The sequence below is a fragment of the Aegilops tauschii genome, chromosome 7, assembly GCF_002575655.3.
Source record: "Aegilops tauschii subsp. strangulata cultivar AL8/78 chromosome 7, Aet v6.0, whole genome shotgun sequence".
NCBI classification, from domain to species: Eukaryota; Viridiplantae; Streptophyta; class Magnoliopsida; order Poales; family Poaceae; genus Aegilops; species Aegilops tauschii.
Genome location: NC_053041.3, coordinates 184,089,021 through 184,110,676, shown reverse-complemented (window position 1 = coordinate 184,110,676; position 21,656 = coordinate 184,089,021). Strand labels below are relative to the sequence as shown.

The 21,656-nt window shown below is 42.4% G+C and overlaps 1 protein-coding gene across 2 annotated transcripts; it reads left to right on the top strand.

Moving 5' to 3' along the window:
* The first annotated feature begins 15,064 nt into the window (after positions 1-15,064).
* On the top strand, positions 15,065-21,602 carry LOC109763698 (DNA repair protein RAD4). 2 transcript variants are annotated; one of them, XM_073505812.1, is made up of 15 exons: positions 15,065-15,378; positions 15,487-15,608; positions 16,150-16,458; positions 16,806-16,898; positions 17,161-17,256; positions 17,354-17,455; positions 17,696-17,745; positions 18,253-18,984; positions 19,170-19,203; positions 19,277-19,446; positions 19,759-19,924; positions 20,037-20,231; positions 20,306-20,455; positions 20,538-20,747; positions 21,083-21,602. In XM_073505812.1, exons 1-15 carry the CDS (start codon positions 15,312-15,314, stop codon positions 21,464-21,466), a joined length of 2,880 nt encoding a protein of 959 aa, XP_073361913.1. In that variant the 5' UTR covers positions 15,065-15,311; the 3' UTR covers positions 21,467-21,602. The 2 variants fall into 2 exon arrangements, with proteins under 2 accessions (XP_073361913.1, XP_020178144.1); XM_020322555.4 differs by lacking the exons at positions 19,170-19,203; positions 19,277-19,446.
* Positions 21,603-21,656: the final 54 nt, after the last annotated feature.

Here is a 21,656-nt window from a genome sequence, read left to right as displayed (position 1 = left end):
TCTGGGCTGGGCCTCCGGTTAATAGGTTAGTCCCAAAAATAATATAAAAGTGTATAATAAAGCCCAATAATGTCCAAAACAGAATATAATATAGCACGGAACAATCAAAAATTATAGATACGTTGGAGACGTATCAAGCATCCCCAAGCTTAATTCCTGCTCGTCCTCGAGTAGGTAAATGATAAAAACAGAATTTTTGATGTGGAATGCTACTTAGCATAATTTCAATGTAATTCTTCTTATTGTGGCACGAATGTTCAGATTTAATATGATTCAAGATAAAAGTTTAATGTTGACATAAAAACAATAATACTTCAAGCATGCTAACCAAGCAATTATGTCTTATCAAAATAACATAGCCAAAGCAAATTATCCCTACAAAATCATATAGTCTGGCTATGCTCCATCTTCCCCACACAAAATATTCATATCATGTACAACTCCGGTTTTAGCCAAGCAATTGGTTCATACTTTTTAACGCGCTTCAGCCTTTTCAACTCTTACGCAATACATGAGCGCAAGCCATGGATATAGCACTATGGTGGAATAAGGTATAATGGTAGGGGTTATGTGGGAAGACAAAAAAGGAGAAATTCTCACATCAACGAGGCTAATCAACGGGCTATGGAGATGCCCATCAATTGATGTCAATGCAAGGAGTAGGGATTGCCATGCAACAGATGCACTAGAGCTATAAGTGTATGAAAGCCCAGACAAATGAAACTAAGTGGGTGTGCATCCAACTTGCTTGCTCACGAAGACCTCGGGCATTTGAGGAAGCCCATCATTGGAATATACAAGCCCAGTTCTATAATGAAATTTCCCACTAGTATATGAAAGCGACAAAATGAGAGACTCTCTATCATGAATATCACAGTGCTACTTTGAAGCACGAGTGTGGTAAAAGGATAGTAACATTGTCCCTTCTCTCTTTTTCTCTCATTTTTTTTATTTGGGCCTTTTCTCTTTTTTTATGGCCTCTTTTTTTTAGTCCGGAGTCTCATCCCGACTTGTGGGGGAATCATAGTCTCCATCATCCTTTCCTCACTTGGGACAATGCTCTAATAATGATGATCATCACACTTTTATTTACTTACAACTCATGAATTACAACTCAATACTTAGAACAAAATACGACTCTATGTGAATGCCTCCGGCGGTGTACCGGGATATGCAATGAATCAAGAGCGACATGTATGAAAGAATTATGAATGGTGGCTTTGCCACAAATACAATGTCAACTACATGATCATGCAAGGCAATATGACAATGATGGAGCGTGTCATGATAAACGAAACAATGGAAAGTTGCATGGCAATATATCTCAGCATGGCTATGGAAATGCCATAATAGGTAGGTATGGTGGCTGTTTTGAGGAAGATATAAGGAGGTTTATGTGCGATAGAGCGTATCATATCACGGGGTTTGGATGCACCGGCGAAGTTTGCACCAACTCTCAAGGTGAGAAAGGGCAATGCACGGTACCGAAGAGGCTAAAAAATTGCGGAAAGGTAAGTGTGCGTATAATCCATGGACTCACATTAGTCATAAAGAACTCATATACTTATTGCAAAAATTTATTAGCCCTCGAAGCAAAGTACTACTATGCATGCTCCTAGGGGAAGGGTTGGTAGGAGTTAACCATCGCGCGATCCCGACCGCCACACAAAGGATGACATCAATAAATACCTCATGCTCCGACTTCGTTACATAACGGTTCACCATACGTGCATGCTACGGGAATCACAAACTCCAACACAAGTATTTTTCAATTCCACAATTACTCAACTAGCACAACTATGATATTACCACCTTTATATCTCAAAACAATTATCTAGCATCAAATTTCTCATGAAATTATAATTAAAGCAAATTGCCATGCTGTTTTAAGACTCTCAAAATAATATAAGTGAATCATGGGAGATCAATAGTTTCTATAAAACAAATCCACCGCCGTGCTCTAAAAGATAGTATAAGTGAAGCACTAGAGCAAAAACTATATAACTCAAAAGATATAAGTGAAGCACATAGAGTATTCTAATAATTTCCGAATCATGTGTGTCTCTCTCAAAAGGTGTGTACAGCAAGGATGATTGTGGTAAACTAAAAGACAAAGACTCAAATAATACAAGACGCTCCAAGCAAAACACATATCATGTGGTGAATAAAAATATAGCTCCAAGTAAAGTTACCGATGGAAGTAGACGAAAGAGGGGATGCCTTCCGGGGCATCCCCAAGCTTTGGCTTTTAGGTGTCCTTAGATTATCTTGGGGTGCCATGGGCATCCCCAAGCTTAGGCTCTTGCCACTCCTTGTTCCATAATCCATCAAATCTTTCACCCAAAACTTGAAAACTTCACAACACAAAAGTTAACAGAAAATCTCGTGAGCTCCGTTAGCGAAAGAAAACAAAACACAACTTCAAGGTACTGTAATGAACTCATTATTTATTTATATTGGTGTTAAACCTACTGTATTCCAACTTCTCTATGGTTTATAAACTATTTTATTAGCCATAGATTCATCAAAATAAGCAAACAACACACGAAAAACAGAATCTGTCAAAAACAGAACAGTCTGTAGTAATTTGTAACTAACGCAAACTTCTGGAACTCCAAAAATTCAGCCAAAATAGGAAGACCTAGACAATTTTTTATTGATCAGCAGCAATTGGAATCAATATTTTATCACGTTCTGGTGATTTTTAACAATTATTTTCGTGAACAGAAAGTTTCTGGAATTTTCAGCAAGATCAAATAACTTTCATCCAAGAAGATCCTATAGGTTAAACTTGGCACAAACACTAATTAAAACATAAAAACAAATCTAACCAGAGGCTATATCAAATATTTATTCCTAAACAGAAGCAAAAAGCAAAAAACTAAAAAATTAAAATTGGGTTGCCTCCCAACAAGCGCTATCGTTTAACGCCCCTAGCTAGGCATAATTGCAAGGATAGATCTAGGTATTGCCATCTTTGGTAGGCAATCCATAAGTGGCTCTCATAATAGATTCATAAGGTAATTTTATTTTCTTTCTAGGGAAGTGTTCCGTGCCTTTCCTTAACGGAAATTGGAATCTAATATTCCCTTCCTTCATATCAATAATTGCACCAATCGTTCTAAGGAAAGGTCTACCAAGAATAATAGGACATGAAGGATTGCAATCTATATCAAGAACAATAAAATCTACGGGCACTTAATTCCTATTTGCAACAATAAGAACATCATTAATTCTTCCCATAGGTTTCTTAATGGTGGAATCCGCAAGGTGCAAGTTTAAAGAGCAATCATCAAAATCACGGAAACCTAGCAAATCACACAAAGTCTTAAGAATCGTGGAAACACTAGCACCCAAATCACACAAAGCATAGCATTCATGATTTTTAATTTTAATTTTAATAGTAGGTTCCCACTCATCATAAAGTTTTCTAGGGATAGAAACTTCCAACTCAAGTTTTTCTTCATAAGATTGCATCAAAGCATCAACGATATGTTTGGTAAAGGCTTTATTTTGACTATAAGCATGTGGAGAATTTAGCACGGATTGCAACGAGGAAATACAATCTACCAAAGAGCAATTATCATAATTAAAATCCTTGAAATCCAAAATAGTTGGTTCATTAATATCTAGAGTTTTGATCTCTTCAATCCCGCTTTTACCAATTTTTGTATCAAGATCTAAAAACTCCGAATTTCTGGAACGCCTTCTAGGTAAAGGTGGATCATATTCAGTCCCATCATTATCAAGATTCATATTGCAAAAAAAAGATTTAATAGGGGACACATCAATAACTTTTAGATCTTCATCTTTATTTTCATAGAAACTAGAAGAACACGCTTTCACAAAACAATCTTTCTTAGCACGCATCCTAGCGGTTCTTTCTTTGCACTCATCAATGGAAATTCTCATGGCCTTGAGAGACTCATTGATATCATGCTTAGGTGGAATAGATCTAAGTTTCAAAGAATCAACATCAAGAGAAATTCTATCAACGTTCCTAGCTAATTCATCAACTTTAAGCAATTTTTCTTCAAGCAAAGCATTGAAATTCTTTTGCGAATTCATAAACTCCTTAACACTAGTCTCAAATTCAGAGGGCATCTTATTAAAATTTCCATAAGAATTGTTGTAGGAATTACCATAATTATTAGAGGAATTACTAGGATGCGGCCTAGGATTAAAGTTTCCTCTATACGCGTTGTTACCAAAATTATTCCTACCAACAAAATTCACATCCATAGATTCATTATTATTCTCAATCAAAGTAGACAAAGGCATATCATTAGGATCAGAAGAAACACTTTTATTAGCAAATAATTTCATAAGTTCATCCATCTTTCCACTCAAAACATTAATTTCTTTTATCGCATGCACTTTCTTATTAGTAGATCTTTCAGTGTGCCATTGAGAATAATTAACCATAATATTATCTAGGAGTTTAGTAGCTTCTCCTAAAGTGATTTCCATAAAAGTGCCTCCCGCGGCCAAATCTAAAAGATTTCTAGAAGCAAAATTCAGTCCGGCATAAAACTTTTGTATAATTATCCACAAATTCAAACCATGTGTAGGGCAATTACGTATCATTAATTTCATCCTCTCCCAAGCTTGTGCAACATGTTAATGATCAAGTTGCTTACAATTCATGATATCGTTTCTAAGAGAGATGATCTTGGCGGGAGGAAAATACTTAGAGATAAAAGCATCTTTGCACTTATTCCAAGAGTCAATACTATTTTTAGGCAAAGACGAAAACCAAGCTTTAGCACGATCTCTAAGCGAAAAAGGAAATAGCTTCAATTTAACAATATCATTGTCCACATCTTTCTCCTTTTGCATATCACACAAATCAACGAAGCTATTTAGATGGGTAGCGGCATCTTCACTAGGAAGGCCGGCGAATTGATCTTTCATGACAAGATTCAGTATTGGTAAGAGGAGCAATCGAAGTGCTAAGGAAATCATTGTTGTTGGTATTGGTAAAGTCACACAATTTGGTATTATCTTGAGCCATCGTGACAAGCAAGCAATCCAACACACGGGCAAACAAGAAGCGCGCGAAAAAGAGGCGAACGGAAAAGAGAGGGCGAATAAAACGGCAAGGGTGAAGTGGGGGAGAGGAAAACGAGAGGCAAATGGCAAATAATGTAATGCGGGAGATAAGGGTTTGTGATGGGTACTTGGTATGTTGACTTTTGCGTAGACTCCCCGGCAACGGCGCCAGAAATGGCTCGTTGTCGGGAGTTCAAATCTTGACTTGACTTTGCGTAAGCCTCCCCGGCAACGGCACCAGAAATCCTTCTTGCTACCTCTTGAGCACTGCGTTGGTTTTCCCTTGAAGAGGAAGGGGTGATGCAGTAAAGCCGCCTAAGTATTTCCCTCTGTTTTTGAGAATCAAGGTATCAATCCAGTAGGAGGCCACGCACGAGTCCCTCGCACCTACACAAACAAATAAAATCCTCGCAACCAACGCAATAAAGGGGTTGTCAATCCCTTCACGGTCACTTACGAAAGTGAGATCTGATAGATATGATAAGATAAAATTTTTGGTATTTTTATGATAAAGATGCAAAGTAAAGAAATCAAAATAAACGACAAAAGAAATATCTTGTTGACGGGAGATTAATATGATAGAAAATAGACCCGGGGGCCATAGGTTTCACTAGTGACTTCTCTCGAGAGCATAAGTATTACGGTGGGTAAAAAAATTACTGTTGAGCAATTGACAGAATTGAGCATAGTTATGAGAGTATCTAGGTATGATCATGTATATAGGCATCACGTCCGCGACAAGTAGACCGACTCCTGCCTGCATCTACTACTATTACTCCACACATCGAACGCTATCCAGCATGCATCTAGAGTATTAAGTTCAAAAGAACAGAGTAACGCTTTAAGTAAGATGACATGATGTAGAGGGATAAAATCATGCAATATGATATAAACCCCATCTTGTTATCCTCGATGGCAACAATACAATACGTGCCTTGCTGCCCCTACTGTCACTGGGAAAGGACACCGCAAGATTGAACCCAAAGCTAAGCACTTCTCCCATTGCAAGAAAGATCAATCTAGTAGGCCAAACCAAACTGATAATTCGAAGAGACTTGCAAAGATAACCAATCATACATAAAAGAATTCAGAGAAGATTCAAATATTGTTCATAGATAAACTTGATCATAAACCCACAATTCATCGGTCTCAACAAACACACCGCAAAAGAAGATTACATCGAATAGATCTCCACAAGAGAGGGGGAGAACTTTGTATTGAGATCCAAAAAGAGAGAAGAAGCCATCTAGCTAATAACTATGGACCCGAAGGTCTGAGGTAAACTACGTATACTCACACACATCGAAGAGGCTATGGTGTTGATGTAGAAGCCCTCCGTGATCGATACCCCCTCCGGCGAAGCTCCGGAAAAGGCCCCAAGATGGGATCTCATGGGTACAGAAGGTTGCGGCGGTGGAATTAGGTTTTGGGCTCCGTATCTGGTAGTTTGGGGGTACGTAGGTATATATAGGAGGAAGAAGTACGTCGGTGGAGCAACGTGGGCCCCACGAGGGTGGAGGGCGCAACTGGGGGGGGTAGGCGCGCCCCCTACCTCGTGCCTTCCTGGATGCTTTCTTTACGTAGGGTCCAAGTCCTCTGGATCATGTTCGTTCCAAAAATCACGTTCCCGAAGGTTTCATTCCGTTTGGACTCCGTTTGATATTCTTTTTCTGCGAAACTCTGAAATAGGCAAAAAAACAACAATTCTGGGCCGGGCCTCCGGTTAATAGGTTAGTCCCAAAAATAATATAAAAGTGTATAATAAAGCCCAATAATGTCCAAAACAGAATATAATATAGCATGGAACAATCAAAAATTATAGATACGTTGGAGACGTATCATGGTCTCAACACCATTTGACCCCATCAAATTTTTGGCACTTTGGCATCTTTGCCTAGGGCTTCCACCACATCATCCGCGTAACAACCACCAACTTCCGCAACCTAACCCATTTTGTTCCTTATAGCATTAGTGGTTGTTTGAGTTGTGATTCGAGTCTCCTAAAGTGTTTAGGCTACTTAGGGACGGTTGCTTCTTCATCAACCACCACCATAACTTCCGCATAGGCCTACCCACCATACACTTCCCCCACCCCAACTTAACCCAACTTTGTTTGTGTTGTGAGTTGTGTCTCATAAGGTGTTTCGGCTACTTAGGGACCGTGCTTCCAACTCCGACACCGTGTACAGTTCACCACCTTACCCTCGACTTCCGCATTGCATACTCCAAAACCCATCATTGCATTTCCGCAATCCCATTGAGCTTCCGCAACCACCACCGCATTCCGCTACCACCATTTGACTTTTGTCCTTGAGATTTTGAGTTGTGGTTTTTCCGTTTCCTAAGGTGTTTCGGCTAATTAGGAACGGGTTGACATCGACAACACCGCCTCTCATCATTGACACAGACGGTAACCTCGACGACATCTTTGTACATTCTCCCTTCCCATTACATTGATAACCCCTATCCCATTTTTGCGTCACTTGCCTATCGAGACTAGCCATTTGAGTGTTGCCGGCAACGTTACTTGTGCACATTAGTGATCATTGGTCTACCCCTTCCATTGCATACATACCATATCATATTGGTATCATCATATCATCTTTTGTGTCACAAGTTTGTTCCCGCATATATACAATTGCTATCTTGGTTTGTGCATCGTGGCCATAAAAAAAGAGAATAAGCTTTTAAGCAAAGAAAAATAGTGAATAAAGAGCTTGTAAGCAAGAGCCATAGCATCGTATCATAGTGCATTACAATATCTCCTATGGTATCATACTTGATCATCTTGGATCATTGTGTGAGAAACACCGGGAACCTTACATACATAGCATACTTGGGATAGAAAGTTTATCCATTTTGCATCTTATAGGTTGTGCACAAGTGTTGTATCCGCCTATTGAGCAATCGTGCTAGCGTCTCTCTTGAGTTGTGCAACACGAGCGTTTTTCGTGGACTCCACATTTTGTGCTCATTCCTTGGTTGCACGACCCCATTTATCTATCCGTGTATGTGTTTCCGTGTGCCATCCTTTGCTATTGGTCTACTTGTTTCACTTGAGAATTTGTGAATCTCTTTCAACATTATTGACTCTTGCTAACATTTTGCATTAAATTTTTGTGCCACTATCCTCACCGAGCTACTTCATAAGCTTTAGTTTATAGGTGTGAGTGGACAAGTCCGGTACCAATTCCACTATTCTTTCATCTCACATTGAGTGAAACGGGATACATCCTCAACTTTGGGAAAAGGTAACTTGGTATTGTTTATCTCATTTCCTACTCACCTCTACTCGAGTCTTGTGATGGATAGGCAAGGCATTTCACCTTCAGCCTACAACAACAACGACGAGTTCGATGCCATGAAAAACTCTACCGACGCCAAGATGCAAGCTCAAATGGGGGAGATCAAAGCCCTCATCAAGTCCTACAAGCGATCTTCCTCATCTTCGAGAAGACACTCAAGAGCACGTGCTTCTGAGCTACCATGTCCGGCAAGGTCACATCGGCATCGACACCATCACCAACAAGAACGTGAAGGTCAAGAGCTCAACACCAACAACCGCTCAACGACTTCACCATCTCCCTTGGCATCTTCGCCAAGCGACTTCAAGGCATCTTCGCCTATGGACATATGGCATCTTTGCCTACAAGCACCCCAAGACTACGCTCAAGAGAAGCTCCCCAAGCTCAAGTCTGTGACTTCCATGAGCTACTACGACCTCGACACCGACCATGAGATTCCTTTCTATGGGACTCTAGAACCCGAGGAGTATCTCGAGTGGGAGCGCCTAATGGACGACTACCTCAAGCTACATCAAGTTCCTCCCGAAGATCAAGTGAAGTGCGTCACAAGAAACTTCCACAACTACGCCTCGACATGGTGGCTTCACACACCTTCAGCGAGCCACAACATGAGTTGGCCCAAGACGAAGAGAGCTTTGCGGCGAGAGTTCATGCCTCCAACCTACACGGAACAACTTCTACGCCAATTGGAGAACACCACCCAAGGATCCAAGTCCATCGACGCGTACTTCAACGAGATGAAGAATGCCTTGCGACGAGCCGGCGTGGACGACCCCATGTCAATGAAGTTCCACTTCATGATGAGATTGCACAACGACATCTCCAAGACTATCTTCCTCGAGAACTACGAGTCCCTCGACGACAACTACATTGGTGCTCTCAAGGCGGAACAAGAACTCATGAAGGCCAAGGCTTCTCCACCCCAAGCTCACTTCGCAACGACCAAGCTCCATGAGAACAAGCATGAGGATAGTACCACCAAGATGTCCAAGTCCGACGAGCTCCAAGACGATGCTCCCAAGTTCGACTTCACCGCCATTCCTCTTCGTGGCATCGATGATGCCGAGTCCTCCACGACTTTTTTTCAAGATGGTGCGGCGACGACTACGACTACAGAGACCATCAAGGACCAAGCTTTGGAGGCGAGCGACATGGTGACGAGCAAGGATGATGCTTCCATCTTAGGAGGCGAGAGTGATGATGTGCCATCTTCGGCCTTCATCCACGGTGACAATGACGAGATGATCGAGCATGGGATTTTCCTGGGATTTTCCCTTAGGTCATAGAGGAGAGTGATGATGTGCCATCTTAGGCCTTCATCCACGGTGACGGTGATGAGATGGTTGAGTATTTCACTTCGACCACGGCGATTTATGATGACTTGAGTGACTTGTGCCACCATATTGAGAGTGAGAGTGACTTCACCACTAGCCCCATATACGATGTGTTGCCCCAATTACCATGTGAGGAGAGCCACAACCCCCACCATTCGAGTGAGATGAGTGACTCCACCATATGTGAGTTTGAGTGCACCTACCTTGAGGGAGTGAGTGAGCCACCACATAGAGAGAGTGAGGCCACTATGATTTCTAACAACTTGACCTCTACCTTTATTGTGTCTTCTCATTTGGTGCTAGGTCCCATTTATGACGACGCGCCGATCCTCGACGACTTCGTCCTCCCTTTGGACAAGATGATGGCCATGGTGGAATATGATGCACCCCCCACATGGTTCCATCAAGATGAAGATGACCACCATTTGGTCTTTGCCACCTCACCTACACCACATGAGTGGAATGAGAATGGTAACATAGGTGATGGTGATGCTCTAGTCCCACTAGTGGACATTCTTGACATTGATTGCTTGCATGATGTTGATCAACCTATTACCATGCTTCATGCTAGTGCGCCTTCCCCATGCGATGATTTACCCATTTATGATGAGTATGATGATTGCCATGTGGAGTAGTTGTGATGCCATGTTACATAGGATTTCTTGTGACAATTCTTTAGGTCACATCATGTTTGACAATCCGCTTGACTTGTCATATGCTATGCTTGTGATCAACCATATGTCATATTTGCAATATCTTCGTAGTGACTATGCATATGCTATTAAAATCAACCCAATTTGCACATATGGCATAGATGACAATCCCATGGTTATTGGCATTTGTTTTTCTTGTGATGATATTGATATGCTCCCTTTGCATCATTTATCTCATATGCCATGCCATGGCCACCTAGCTTCGGATATGCATTATTTTGGATGTTGTCCATTTTCTCCATATGATGTTTCCATTATTGCTCATGAGGAGACCCCCATAGTTTCCTCATACATGTTAGGAGATTTTGATTCATCCTATCCATTGCATGATCCCAATACTTGTGTGCACCATATGTTTCCCATGAATAAACATGATATTGATGTTCCATATATTTGTATGCTCAATTTGTGTCCCCATCATGTCATACACAGTAACTATTCTTTCATGATGGATGACATGTTCTTATACCGTGCATCAAATTTCTTTGAGCGATGCTTATCTTGTACTAACTCACACATGCACATACACATCAAGATGGATGATGTGTACATTTACCACGCGCACAATTTTTTGGTTTGTGTCTCTTTTGTGTAGGTACCCATGAATACTCGTCAACCTCACAATCCCACGAGTTGACAAAACGAGCTCTAGAGAGCAATGATGACTTGGGATCCCATGGATTGTCTTTCCCACCGCTCTCTTCGCGCAAAGACTTCGCGCATTTCTTATGCATGGCCCTCACTTGGCTATGGGTTATTGTCCATTACATATTATATGCCCATCTTGCCATGTTCACTTTGCATGATATGCTCATTCCTATGCCATTGCCATGCATTTGTGACCCATGCTTTGCATTACACATGATGATTGATTCTCATACTTGTATGTGTATTTGCAAGCTTGGTGGAGATATCACTTGTTATTGCCATGTTTGCTTTGTGCCCCATGCCTATGATGATACTATGATCTTGCTTTGTGTTCGTGCTTGCGATATGTCATGTGCATTGCCCATGCCTATTTTTTGCTCATGTGACATGATTGCCATGATTTCCTCTAGTATGTGGCATCTTTGCACTACTAGCTTGCACGACTTGATTACTATGATTGCTTGCCTTGTTGCATCACCAATGATTCATACTTGCTCCTTTCATGCGGTTGATGACAACCACCTACATGCTTTGCACATGATTAATATTGCTTCTTGTCATATATCTCCATGTGTTGCCTCTCTCATTCTAGATGATTTGCCATGTATTGAGTGCAACAATGCTTTTCGTCATGATAATGAGTTTGCCCCCATAGCATTCTCACATATATTTGGAGATTTTGACATATTCCTTGTGAAGCATGCTTGTCTTACCTCTTTTCACCATATACCTAGTGCCATGGATATTGCCATTGCTGCATCATATTATTCATGCACTTGTGCTTCTAATGGTTATGTGCAAGATAAGAGAACCATCATGATGGATGATGTGTTTATCTACCATGCGCATACGTTCTTTGTTTTCTTGTGTGCATGTGTAGGATACTTGGACTTTGTGTCGACTTCCACGTCACGTGAGTCGACAATTCGAGCTCTTGAGAGCGAACCACCTTCAATCACGACGATTCTACATCGCACTTGCATGTGCTTCGGCATTGTGAAGGACGCACAAGGACATGCTTTCAAGGTGATATCCTTCTCTTTTGAGAACCCTCAAACCATGAGCATGCATAATGTGGATCATACTATTTGTGTTGCTTGCACCATGAGACTTATTTGTCATCTTGGACCCCTTGATTGCACACATGTTAGTGATATTTCTCCCATTCACGATTTTCACATTCCCATGCATCATGATATATATGCCTTGTGTGTTGCATCCAATTCTTGGATTACTTGCTCCTCTCATATGTTTGGTTGCAACAATGTCATCACTTCACATATGCCATGTCCCATTGATTGCTACATGCTTGACTTGATTTGCCTAAAACATGATGAACAATTGCTCTTTCCATTGTGTTGAGTGCCACACGATATTCACTACACCCCATGCACATTATGCTTGGATTGTCTTGCACTTGACCCATGTGTTTAGACATCTCATCTTCTTCGGTGTTGTGAATGATTCTTATGCCTACCATAGACCTTTCATTGAGCAATTTGTGAATGCTTGCTATGACCTCGAGGTAGATGCTTATTCTCTTGACACACATACTTGCATCACTACCTCACATTTGCATACTTGTCCCCATGATATCTTTGCTTGTGCTCGATTGATATGCTTACATGCCATGTCACAATCCTTTGTCACAACCTATGCTATGCTTGATAATGACACTTGTTTGGTGAATCACCTCTTGAATGCTTGGTTTTGCACTAACGCTAACCACATTTGTTTTTCCAAGTGTTTGTTGTCCTTACTCCTTTTGAAGGAATCACAAGACGGTGCGACATTGGAGAGTGCCCATTTTGAGCTTCAAGATGATGAATACTTGGTGAACGTCCACTCCTACACGGCGAAGCCATCTCTTTCCCATGGTGATTTGGTTTTCGATCCGAGGTTGGATCTTTCCCAAGGGAGGGGAGATGATGCGGAGCATCCTATGGACATCACCATGTCAAGAGTCCGTTTGGCGAGTGACATGTGCGACATCTACTTCACATACACAAAGGTGAATCATCTCCTTTACACGTGCTCACTTGACCCCTTCGAGGATGGTATACTACTTGACACTTCTCCCGTGTGCATGCACAGGTATTGTCGGAGCTTCACGGATGACGAGGAGGAGTGCAAGCACCAAGGAACAACTACACCATCCGCGAGGGAAGCCTGGAAGCGACGACGGAAGAAGACAGAGCTGCTGATGCTACAGCGGCCGGACATCCGGGCCAAGGGTCGGACATCCGGCGCCTGTGCAGCCGCCCAAGAGCTGCACCAACAGAAGGCCAAGAGCTTCCGCGGCCGGACATCCGGCGCCAGCCCGGACATCCGGCGCCTCAGCAATGCCCGGACATCCGGCGACCAACCCTGGATCCAAAGAAGAACAGATTCGGCCACCGCCAGGCCGGACATCCGGCGTCTCGTGAACAGCCGGACATCCGGCCCCCAGCCCGAACATCCGGCGCCTGCCTGCGCGCATGGACAGGGCCCGAGGCCCATGTATCCCCTTTCCCACTTACCCCCTTCGTGGCTTAGACTATAAATAGACCACCCCCTCATCCATTCTAGGGTTAGCAAAGTGATAGCTCATTTGATGGAGAGCTTTGCTCCTTGTACCACTATACTCTTGAGAGAGAGAGAGAGAGACTACTACTCCTTTGGAGGCCAAGACCTCCATCTAGGAGAAGATCCTGTGGGATATATCATCAAGACCCCCTCACGGGGCGGACCCCCTTCAAGACCTCCTCACGGAGATGAACTCTACCTTGCATCTTTCCCTTTGTTGTTCATGTACCTTGTGGATCTTGTGTGTTTGATTGTCTAGTGGATGTGTGATTGGACTTGTTCTTGAGTGTTTCCCCTTGTGATTTCTCCCCGTTCTTCCCCGTGTTCATCGTGTTCTTCGAGGGAATCCACTCCAATCGTGAAAGATCGGCCTACACCGGGTTAGCCCGGTATCAGAGAGAGAGAGAGAGAGCTCGATGTCTTGACCAGTGGTGCGCACCAGGGCTCGACCTGGTCGGGACGGAGTGGACTCCCTGCCGCGCTGGAGTATCATAGATAGCGGCCAGGACGTTGGCGTTTGTCGCTAGTCTCCTTCTCCACGACGCCCACGATCGCCTCCCGCCCATCATCGTTGATGGTGGCTAGGATGTCGATGGCACACTTTCGCATGCAGACAACTAGGCCCTCCAAGGCGCGCGCGAGAGTGGGAGTGGCAAGGGCCTCCCGACACACCCCACCCCTATGGCGCCACCGGCTACCGTGCAGAGCAACTCTCGCGTCTTCTTCTCCGAGCATCGAGAAACCCGCTTCCTCCTCTCCATCCATGGCTCAACCGAGCAGAACCAACGTGGGGTACCACAAACACGGTGCAAGGCTGCGTGCTCGTCGTCGATGCCGGCAGCGGCCGCCTCTGTTAGGTGTTTGACGAAATGTCGAAAACAGACATCTCACCAAATGAGGCAGCACCATTGGGTGCACTGTCCGTTTGGAGACTCAGACGAACAAAAAATGATCAAATTTCATGTTGGTTTGGATCTCCCGTTTGGAGTTGGCCTAGTGCTTTTGCAGGAGCTCTTGCTTGACACTCAGTGTGTCAAGTCCAGCAATCGAATATGGGCGACATCGAGTGGGCTGGCCCATTAACGTTGATTAGCAAGCGAGTGAGTGAGCGATTTGTAAAAAACTAGCAACCGACTTCTTCCCTTGTTCTGATTTCTAGTGTTTCTATGTTTTTAGCCGGCTTTAAAACACAATTTTTTTAAGAAGTGAACATTTATTGAAGTTATAGAACATTTTTGAAAAAACACAAATGTGTTTTAAACGTTTATGATTATTTGAACAATGCAAACATTTTTTTAAAAAGTATATGAACCTTTTTATGCCATTTCCTACCATTTTTCAGATGGGAATATTTTCAATTTTGAGCATTTTTTAAAGCACAGTCTTTTTTTGAGGGATCACCGGTTTTTTTTAAAAAAAAACAGGGATCACCGGCTTGGTGTTGCTGAAAGCCCGTGAAAAGAAAGGAGCAAACACTGCCACGCGCCTCCATGTCGGGCCCACTCCCCCTCCCAGGACTGGTCCCACGACGCCTCGCGGCGCGCGAAACTCACTCGGCCACGAGCACCTCCGGTCGTGGCCGCCGTCGTTCCGCTTCCCTAAACCTAACGGCGGCTGGGGGCCATCTCCGCTTCCCCTAACCCCTCATCTCCTCCCTGCCGCCAAGAAGAAGAAGAAGACCAGAGGCTCTAGCGATGCGGACCAGGGGCCAGACCCGCGGCGAGCCCAAACCCCCACCCGCTTCGTCCCCCGCCTCCTCAGGTGCTGCTGGTTGTCTCCGTCCGGCCCTCCTTGCCGCCCTCTTATTTAATAGAGTAATTTATTTACCATCGTGTGTTTTCGCTGAAGCTATTGTTCTTCCTCCTGTAGGGAGAGGTGGAGCGGAGGAGGTTGCGGCCGGCGGCGCCAATAATCGCCGGAGAGCTTCGCCCGCCGCGAAAGGGAAATCCCCCGCCACCAATGCGAGACTGCAAATGCCGGTTGCTGGGCAGGTAGTAAAAGGCGCCAACTTGGGTGTTATGATTCCAGGGGATTAAGGGGGAGGCTGTTTCTGTCGATAATGGAGCTAGCGATGTTCTAATGTGTTTCTTTACTACTACAAGATTATCGTTGTTTTGTGTTTGTTTTACTTATATACTTGTATTCCTTCTCCCGTATTAAGATAGTTGTACAGCATTCAGATTAAATGAGCTGAAACTTCAGACGCAAATTAATTGAGAGGACATGATTTGTCTACTGAAAATTAATTGAGACGCAAATTGCCCCGTTTTAATAAAAATGGGGTGGGGGGAAACCCCTTTTGATCAAAAAAAAATTGTCTACTGAAAGTGTGCCAGTTTTTGTATGACCTATGAAATTGAAGAATTATAGCAATTCTAAGTTTTGAGTTAAAAAAAGGAGACCTTCGTGTTCAGTTCTGAAAATAATTCCTATTTCCATCGTAGGAGGGAAATACGGTTTAGGGTCAATTTTAATCATGGAAGGCAAACTTATGTATTCCTTGATGGGATTTGCTTATGCTGATCACTTCAGGTGGAATTGGAATCCTCATTGGGGATCAAACGCAAAAAAGGTAAAGTCAATACCGAACGGAATGATGATACTGGTAAGAAAAGGTGCAGCGTGGGGAGTTCTGAAAAGAAAAAACTGGAGGAAAAAGAGCCGGAGGCAATTGGTGATAATGATGCTGCTGGCATGGAATGGGAGGATGGGCATGTCTCTCCGGTGGAATGCAAAGAGGGTTATTCCCATGATCTTGGTGAGACGGTCACTGTTGAGTTCACTGATGTACCTTCATCAACTGAAAAGAAGAGTGTTCGAAGGCATACTGCTGAAGAGAAGGTAAAACATTTTCACGAGCAGAGAAATTTTTATTAATCAAGGCATCTGCCTCCACGTGCACATAATCATTTGCATTTAGCTTCTAACCTGTTACCACTTTATCCTGTGAAATGAATTTGTGTTTGTGACTGTGGCCTACAATGTGTGCTGACTGCTGAGGAGTTCCAGGTATCAGCTTGTTTGCTGAGTAGTGTAATGCTCTGCAGCCTGGTCACAAGAAAGCCTTGAACCACATCCTGTGAAAACGGCATCAGTTCCCATTTCTTTGTATTACACTTCAAATTACTACTTTTTTTCTGTTAGGATCTTTTTATTATTGACCAATTACTACTTTTCGATTTATTTAGGAGTTGGCTGAACTCATGCACAAGGTCCATTTACTTTGCCTGCTAGCAAGGGGTAGGGTAATTGACAAGGCCTGCAATGATCCTCTTATTCAGGTGAATTATATTGGTATCCATTTATACCATTTTAAATTGCATGTTTCAAAATGATGAAATATCAAGATTTTTTTACTTGTTTTATGCTAATGTTGGTGACTGGAGGTATCTTTCTTCTGAAGTACTCCCTCCGTAAAGAAATATAAGAGCATTTAGATCACTATTTTAGTGATCAAAACGCTCTTATATTTCTTTACAGAGGGAGTACTGAACTGAGGCATCTTTCAAGCTAAACCATGTTTGTTCTAAATTTTCTTTCCAGGCTTCAGTTCTATCTGTTTTACCACAGCACTTACTGTGGAATGGCGTAGACACTCTGAAACTGGACGCTAATAAATTACGTAGTCTTGTGAACTGGGTAAGCCCCTTTTGGGCCTTGCATGTATTTATTACATGAAACAATAATTCCCACATGTTCTTTTTTCTTTCTTAAAACACATTTATTGTGCATGCAGTTCCATCGTACTTTCTGTATAATTGCACGATCTGCTGACAAGGGGTCTTTTGAATCAAATATGGCTTTCGCTCTTCAAAGTCATGAAGGCACTGCTGAAGAGGTACTGTATCTTCTCCCTTAATATTTTGCTTGCTGAAGAAATTAGTGTCCTGAATTCCTTATATAGGCTGACATTATGTCTCCTTGAAGTTTTTTCAGATTTAAGAAAACTAGAAAAAAATGAATGATAGTAATCATGTTTTCTTGCTCCACAGTTTATTTTCTATGTTCCATTATAAATGGAATTTATCTTCTGAAGCAGCATATTGTAAAACTGACCCACAAATGGTTTGCAATGCAGGTCTGTGCACTATCAGTGGCACTGTTTAGGGCACTCAACTTGACAGCTAGGTATGGTAGCACCGTGCAACTAATTGTGTGCTTGAGTTTAGGCATATCCCCATATCTTAACATCTTGCATCAGTAATCATACACGATACATCATATTGATGTCCTTCTAGTTCCAAATTTGGTTCCATACAGGTGCATATTAATAGTAAATCATTTTGCATGCTATGTATGATTTAGTTAATTTACAGTGCTGAGAACTGAATTTTATGTTCTCTATTTTGTGTGTAATTTTAAAAGAATCATGCTTTAAATATATTTAAGAAAAGGCGGCTCAGGAGAACGGCTGAAAGCCAGTAAGTGGCAATTAGGCATCAGTGCTCGCTTGAAGTTAGACTTGATAAAATACTTGGGTTTCAGTTCTGAAGTTAATCCTCTATAAGTATTTTTCGTAAGTTCTCCAACCCTATCAAAGTTCCCATGAAGATTAAGCAAGAATCAGGGGGGTTACTACATTATACTGTGTTTCTGTTTACCATCTTTTGAGCCATACCTAAGTACATCTTGTAGGTTTGTTACAAATATGGATGTTGTTGGACTCAAGCCTGATGCTAAAGCAATGGGGACACCAAATCAAGATGGAACTAGGCTTTCTACAAGGGCACTACCATGTAGTCCTGTTGCTGCAGGCCATAATGAGTTTAATACTCTTTCTCCGGCTCGATTAGAAGTTAATACGGAACATAGATTCAGTAGGGCTAAGCAACGAGGTGATCTTGGAAATTTGAAAAGAACATCAGCTTGCAAGAGTTTGTCTAAAAACTTGTCAAATTGCAAGGCAGATCAATATGCATCAACATCGAAAGATGAATCATCCAGCAGTCCAAATTCATTCACATCCAGTAATGCTGAAATACCAAAAAGGAAAGGGGACGTGGAATTTGAGTTGCAACTGCAAATGGCCCTTTCAGCCACTGGAGCTGAAATTCAGGAAATGCTAGCTGCCACATCCAGTCAGTCAATTGGCACCCTACTAGATTATACACCGCTGAAGAAATTACGTAAAAATGCAGAAGTTGCGTCCAACTCAAGCGCAGTTTGGTCGAGAAGTGGACCGCCATTATATTGGGCCGAGGTATACTGCGGTGGCCAGACATTGACTGGAAAATGGGTGCATGTTGATGTTGTAAATGATATTATTGACGGTGAAAGAAAAGTAGAAGCTGCTTCTGCTGTTTGCAGGAAGCCTTTGAGATACGTTGTTGCCTTTGCTGGAGGTGGTGCTAAAGATGTGACTAGAAGGTTTGCCTCCTTTGAAATTTACAAGTTTTTCTATGTGCTGTTACAGCGATATATACTAGTTATGCCTTTGGTTTTTACTAGACCTTCTACTTGCCAAACCAGACAATGCAACTAAAGTGAAATACTGTAGGCATGATTACTGAAATTATTCTTTGCTAATGCAACAACCTGTAATGCAAATTCAGTCTGAACCGAATGACTTGGAGCACTGTATTGCTAGTAAGTCTTAAACTTGGCAAATATCAGTAATTCTACGATTTTTCCAACTTAACATTTAATTTGTGCTATTAAGGTTCAGGGACAGAGCCAGAAATATATGTTTCAGGTGACCAAGGTAGTAATATTTGTGCACCTATCAAACAGGCCTTCTGTACTATTTTCATGTGCTAGCAGATATCTAGCTCTGTCACTGGCGTTCTTGACTAAGGAAATTCTTGTTATAGGGTGGGGTTTTGGAGAGAGGTAAGGGGCGTGTTGTCTCCTGTGAGGCAAGGTAGATGGACTATTATTCTATTTACTCGCTGGATTAATTTCTCATAAAGGGTCTTCTATAGATGCCTAATAACCCAAACTAAATAACAAATCATATATCTTATGTCTAATTGGCTCATAGGCTAAGGCCCAAAGCTAAAAGATATCTTCTTAATTTAAAGGATAAACAACCTAAATGAGATTTTGAGGATCCTTTCCGTAACTTGGTGCTCCTTTGGGCATGTACTACATGTCTACATGTGCATAACAATTCTTCACGTGCATAACAATCATGCTCTACAGGTATTGCTTGCAGTGGCACAGAATTGTCCAGGGAAGAGTGAATCCAGAGTGGTGGGAGAAAGTTTTGGCACCACTAGAGCAGCTCGAATTGGCAGCAACTAATGACTCTGAAGATATGGAACTTCAGACCAGGGCCCTAACAGAGCCTCTTCCTACCAATCAACAGGTACAGCCGATACAGGATTTAAGAGAGATTAATATAACTTACTTTACCCCCCTTTGCTTCTTCCAAAATTAATTCTTATCTTATTTTGATTATTATTTATGGAACCATGTAGGCTTACAGAGACCACCACCTATATGCTCTTGAGAAGTGGCTGCACAAGAACCAGGTTCTTCATCCCAAGGGTCCAGTGCTTGGCTTCTGTAAGGGGCATCCTGTTTATCCTAGATCTTGTGTTCAAACACTGCAATCAAGACACGGATGGTTGACGGAGGGTCTGCAAGTCAGAGAAAACGAGTCGCCTGCAAAGGTAACAGAAGCACTGGCTTATCTTGTTTCTCTCGTCTTTTCACAGGTGGAGTAACTGTTTTCTGTTGTATGTAGATTGTCACACGACCAAAGAGGATTTTCAACTCCCAGTCGCGTGAATCCAATAGCAACGAAGATGAACTTCAGGCAACCACGGAATTATATGGTAAATGGCAACTCGAACCCCTACAACTTCCTGGTGCTGTAAATGGCATTGTTCCTAAGGTAATGAGCATCACTTGCTATTTAGTAACGATCAGTATTTCTTTTGTGCTTCCTACATACTGACTAAAATTTTTATCCAAAGAATGAGCGTGGCCAAGTTGATGTATGGTCAGAGAAGTGCCTTCCACCCGGTACCGTACACTTGAGTAAACCAAGAATATTCCAGGTTGCAAAGAGGCTTGGAATCGACTATGCTCCTGCCATGATTGGATTTGATTACCGAAGCGGTCGGTGTGCTCCAGTTTATGACGGAATTGTTGTATGTGCCGAATTTAAAAATGCCATTTTGGAGGTATGTCGAGGATACTGCATTTGGTTTACTTTCCATGACTGAAACCAGTTATTCTGTTAATAAGATATACAAGATCGTTGATACAACCTAGTAATGTTTTTGACCAAGATTAAAGTCATTGAAGATCTATAACTCACATGTATGCCTAAAAAACACCAGCATAAATTGCGTAGCATGTTTCATAGATGTATTGGCATACAAATGTAGCAGTATGAAGGATAGTATTTTGGTGAACTGGCAGTGCCCTTTCGTCATCGTAGTGAGCAATTTTGAGCTCAAGCTCCACACTAAGGTGATGTGACATGTTTGTAATCTTGGTTGACACTTCCTGGCAGGCGTACAAAGAAGAAGAGGAACGGAGACAGGCTGCGGAAAGGAAGCAGGAGGAAGCTCAGGCTCTGTCTAGGTGGTATCAGCTGCTCTGTTCTATTGTAACGAGACAACGGTTGAAAGAGTCCTACAACGCGCGCTCAGCAGCGCTTGCGCCAGAGAGACCAGCTAAAGTTGATAATCCCCAGAAAAGCACCAGTGATAGTCGATGCTCCGGAGCGACCACGCCCAATAATCATCCACGTGCGGATCGGCTGCCAGATCCTCGTTTCTCTGCTCATGACCATGAGCATGAGTTTCCTGAGGAAGACCAGAGCTTCGACGAAGAGACGTTTGTGCGGACGAAACGCTGCCCGTGTGGTTTTTCCCTCCAAGTTGAGGAATTGTAGTAACTTGTACTGGAAATGTAGTACTAATTCGACTGCCTAGCGTAGGGAGCCTCTTCATTTGATCAAATTTCTCAGTACAAAACTTTGCTGCATTTATTTCATCCACTGAGAAAGAAAGAAAGAATTTGAATGCTCAGCAAGGGGGGAATGATGCAGCAGACATGAAACATGAGTACTTTGCAACCAGTAT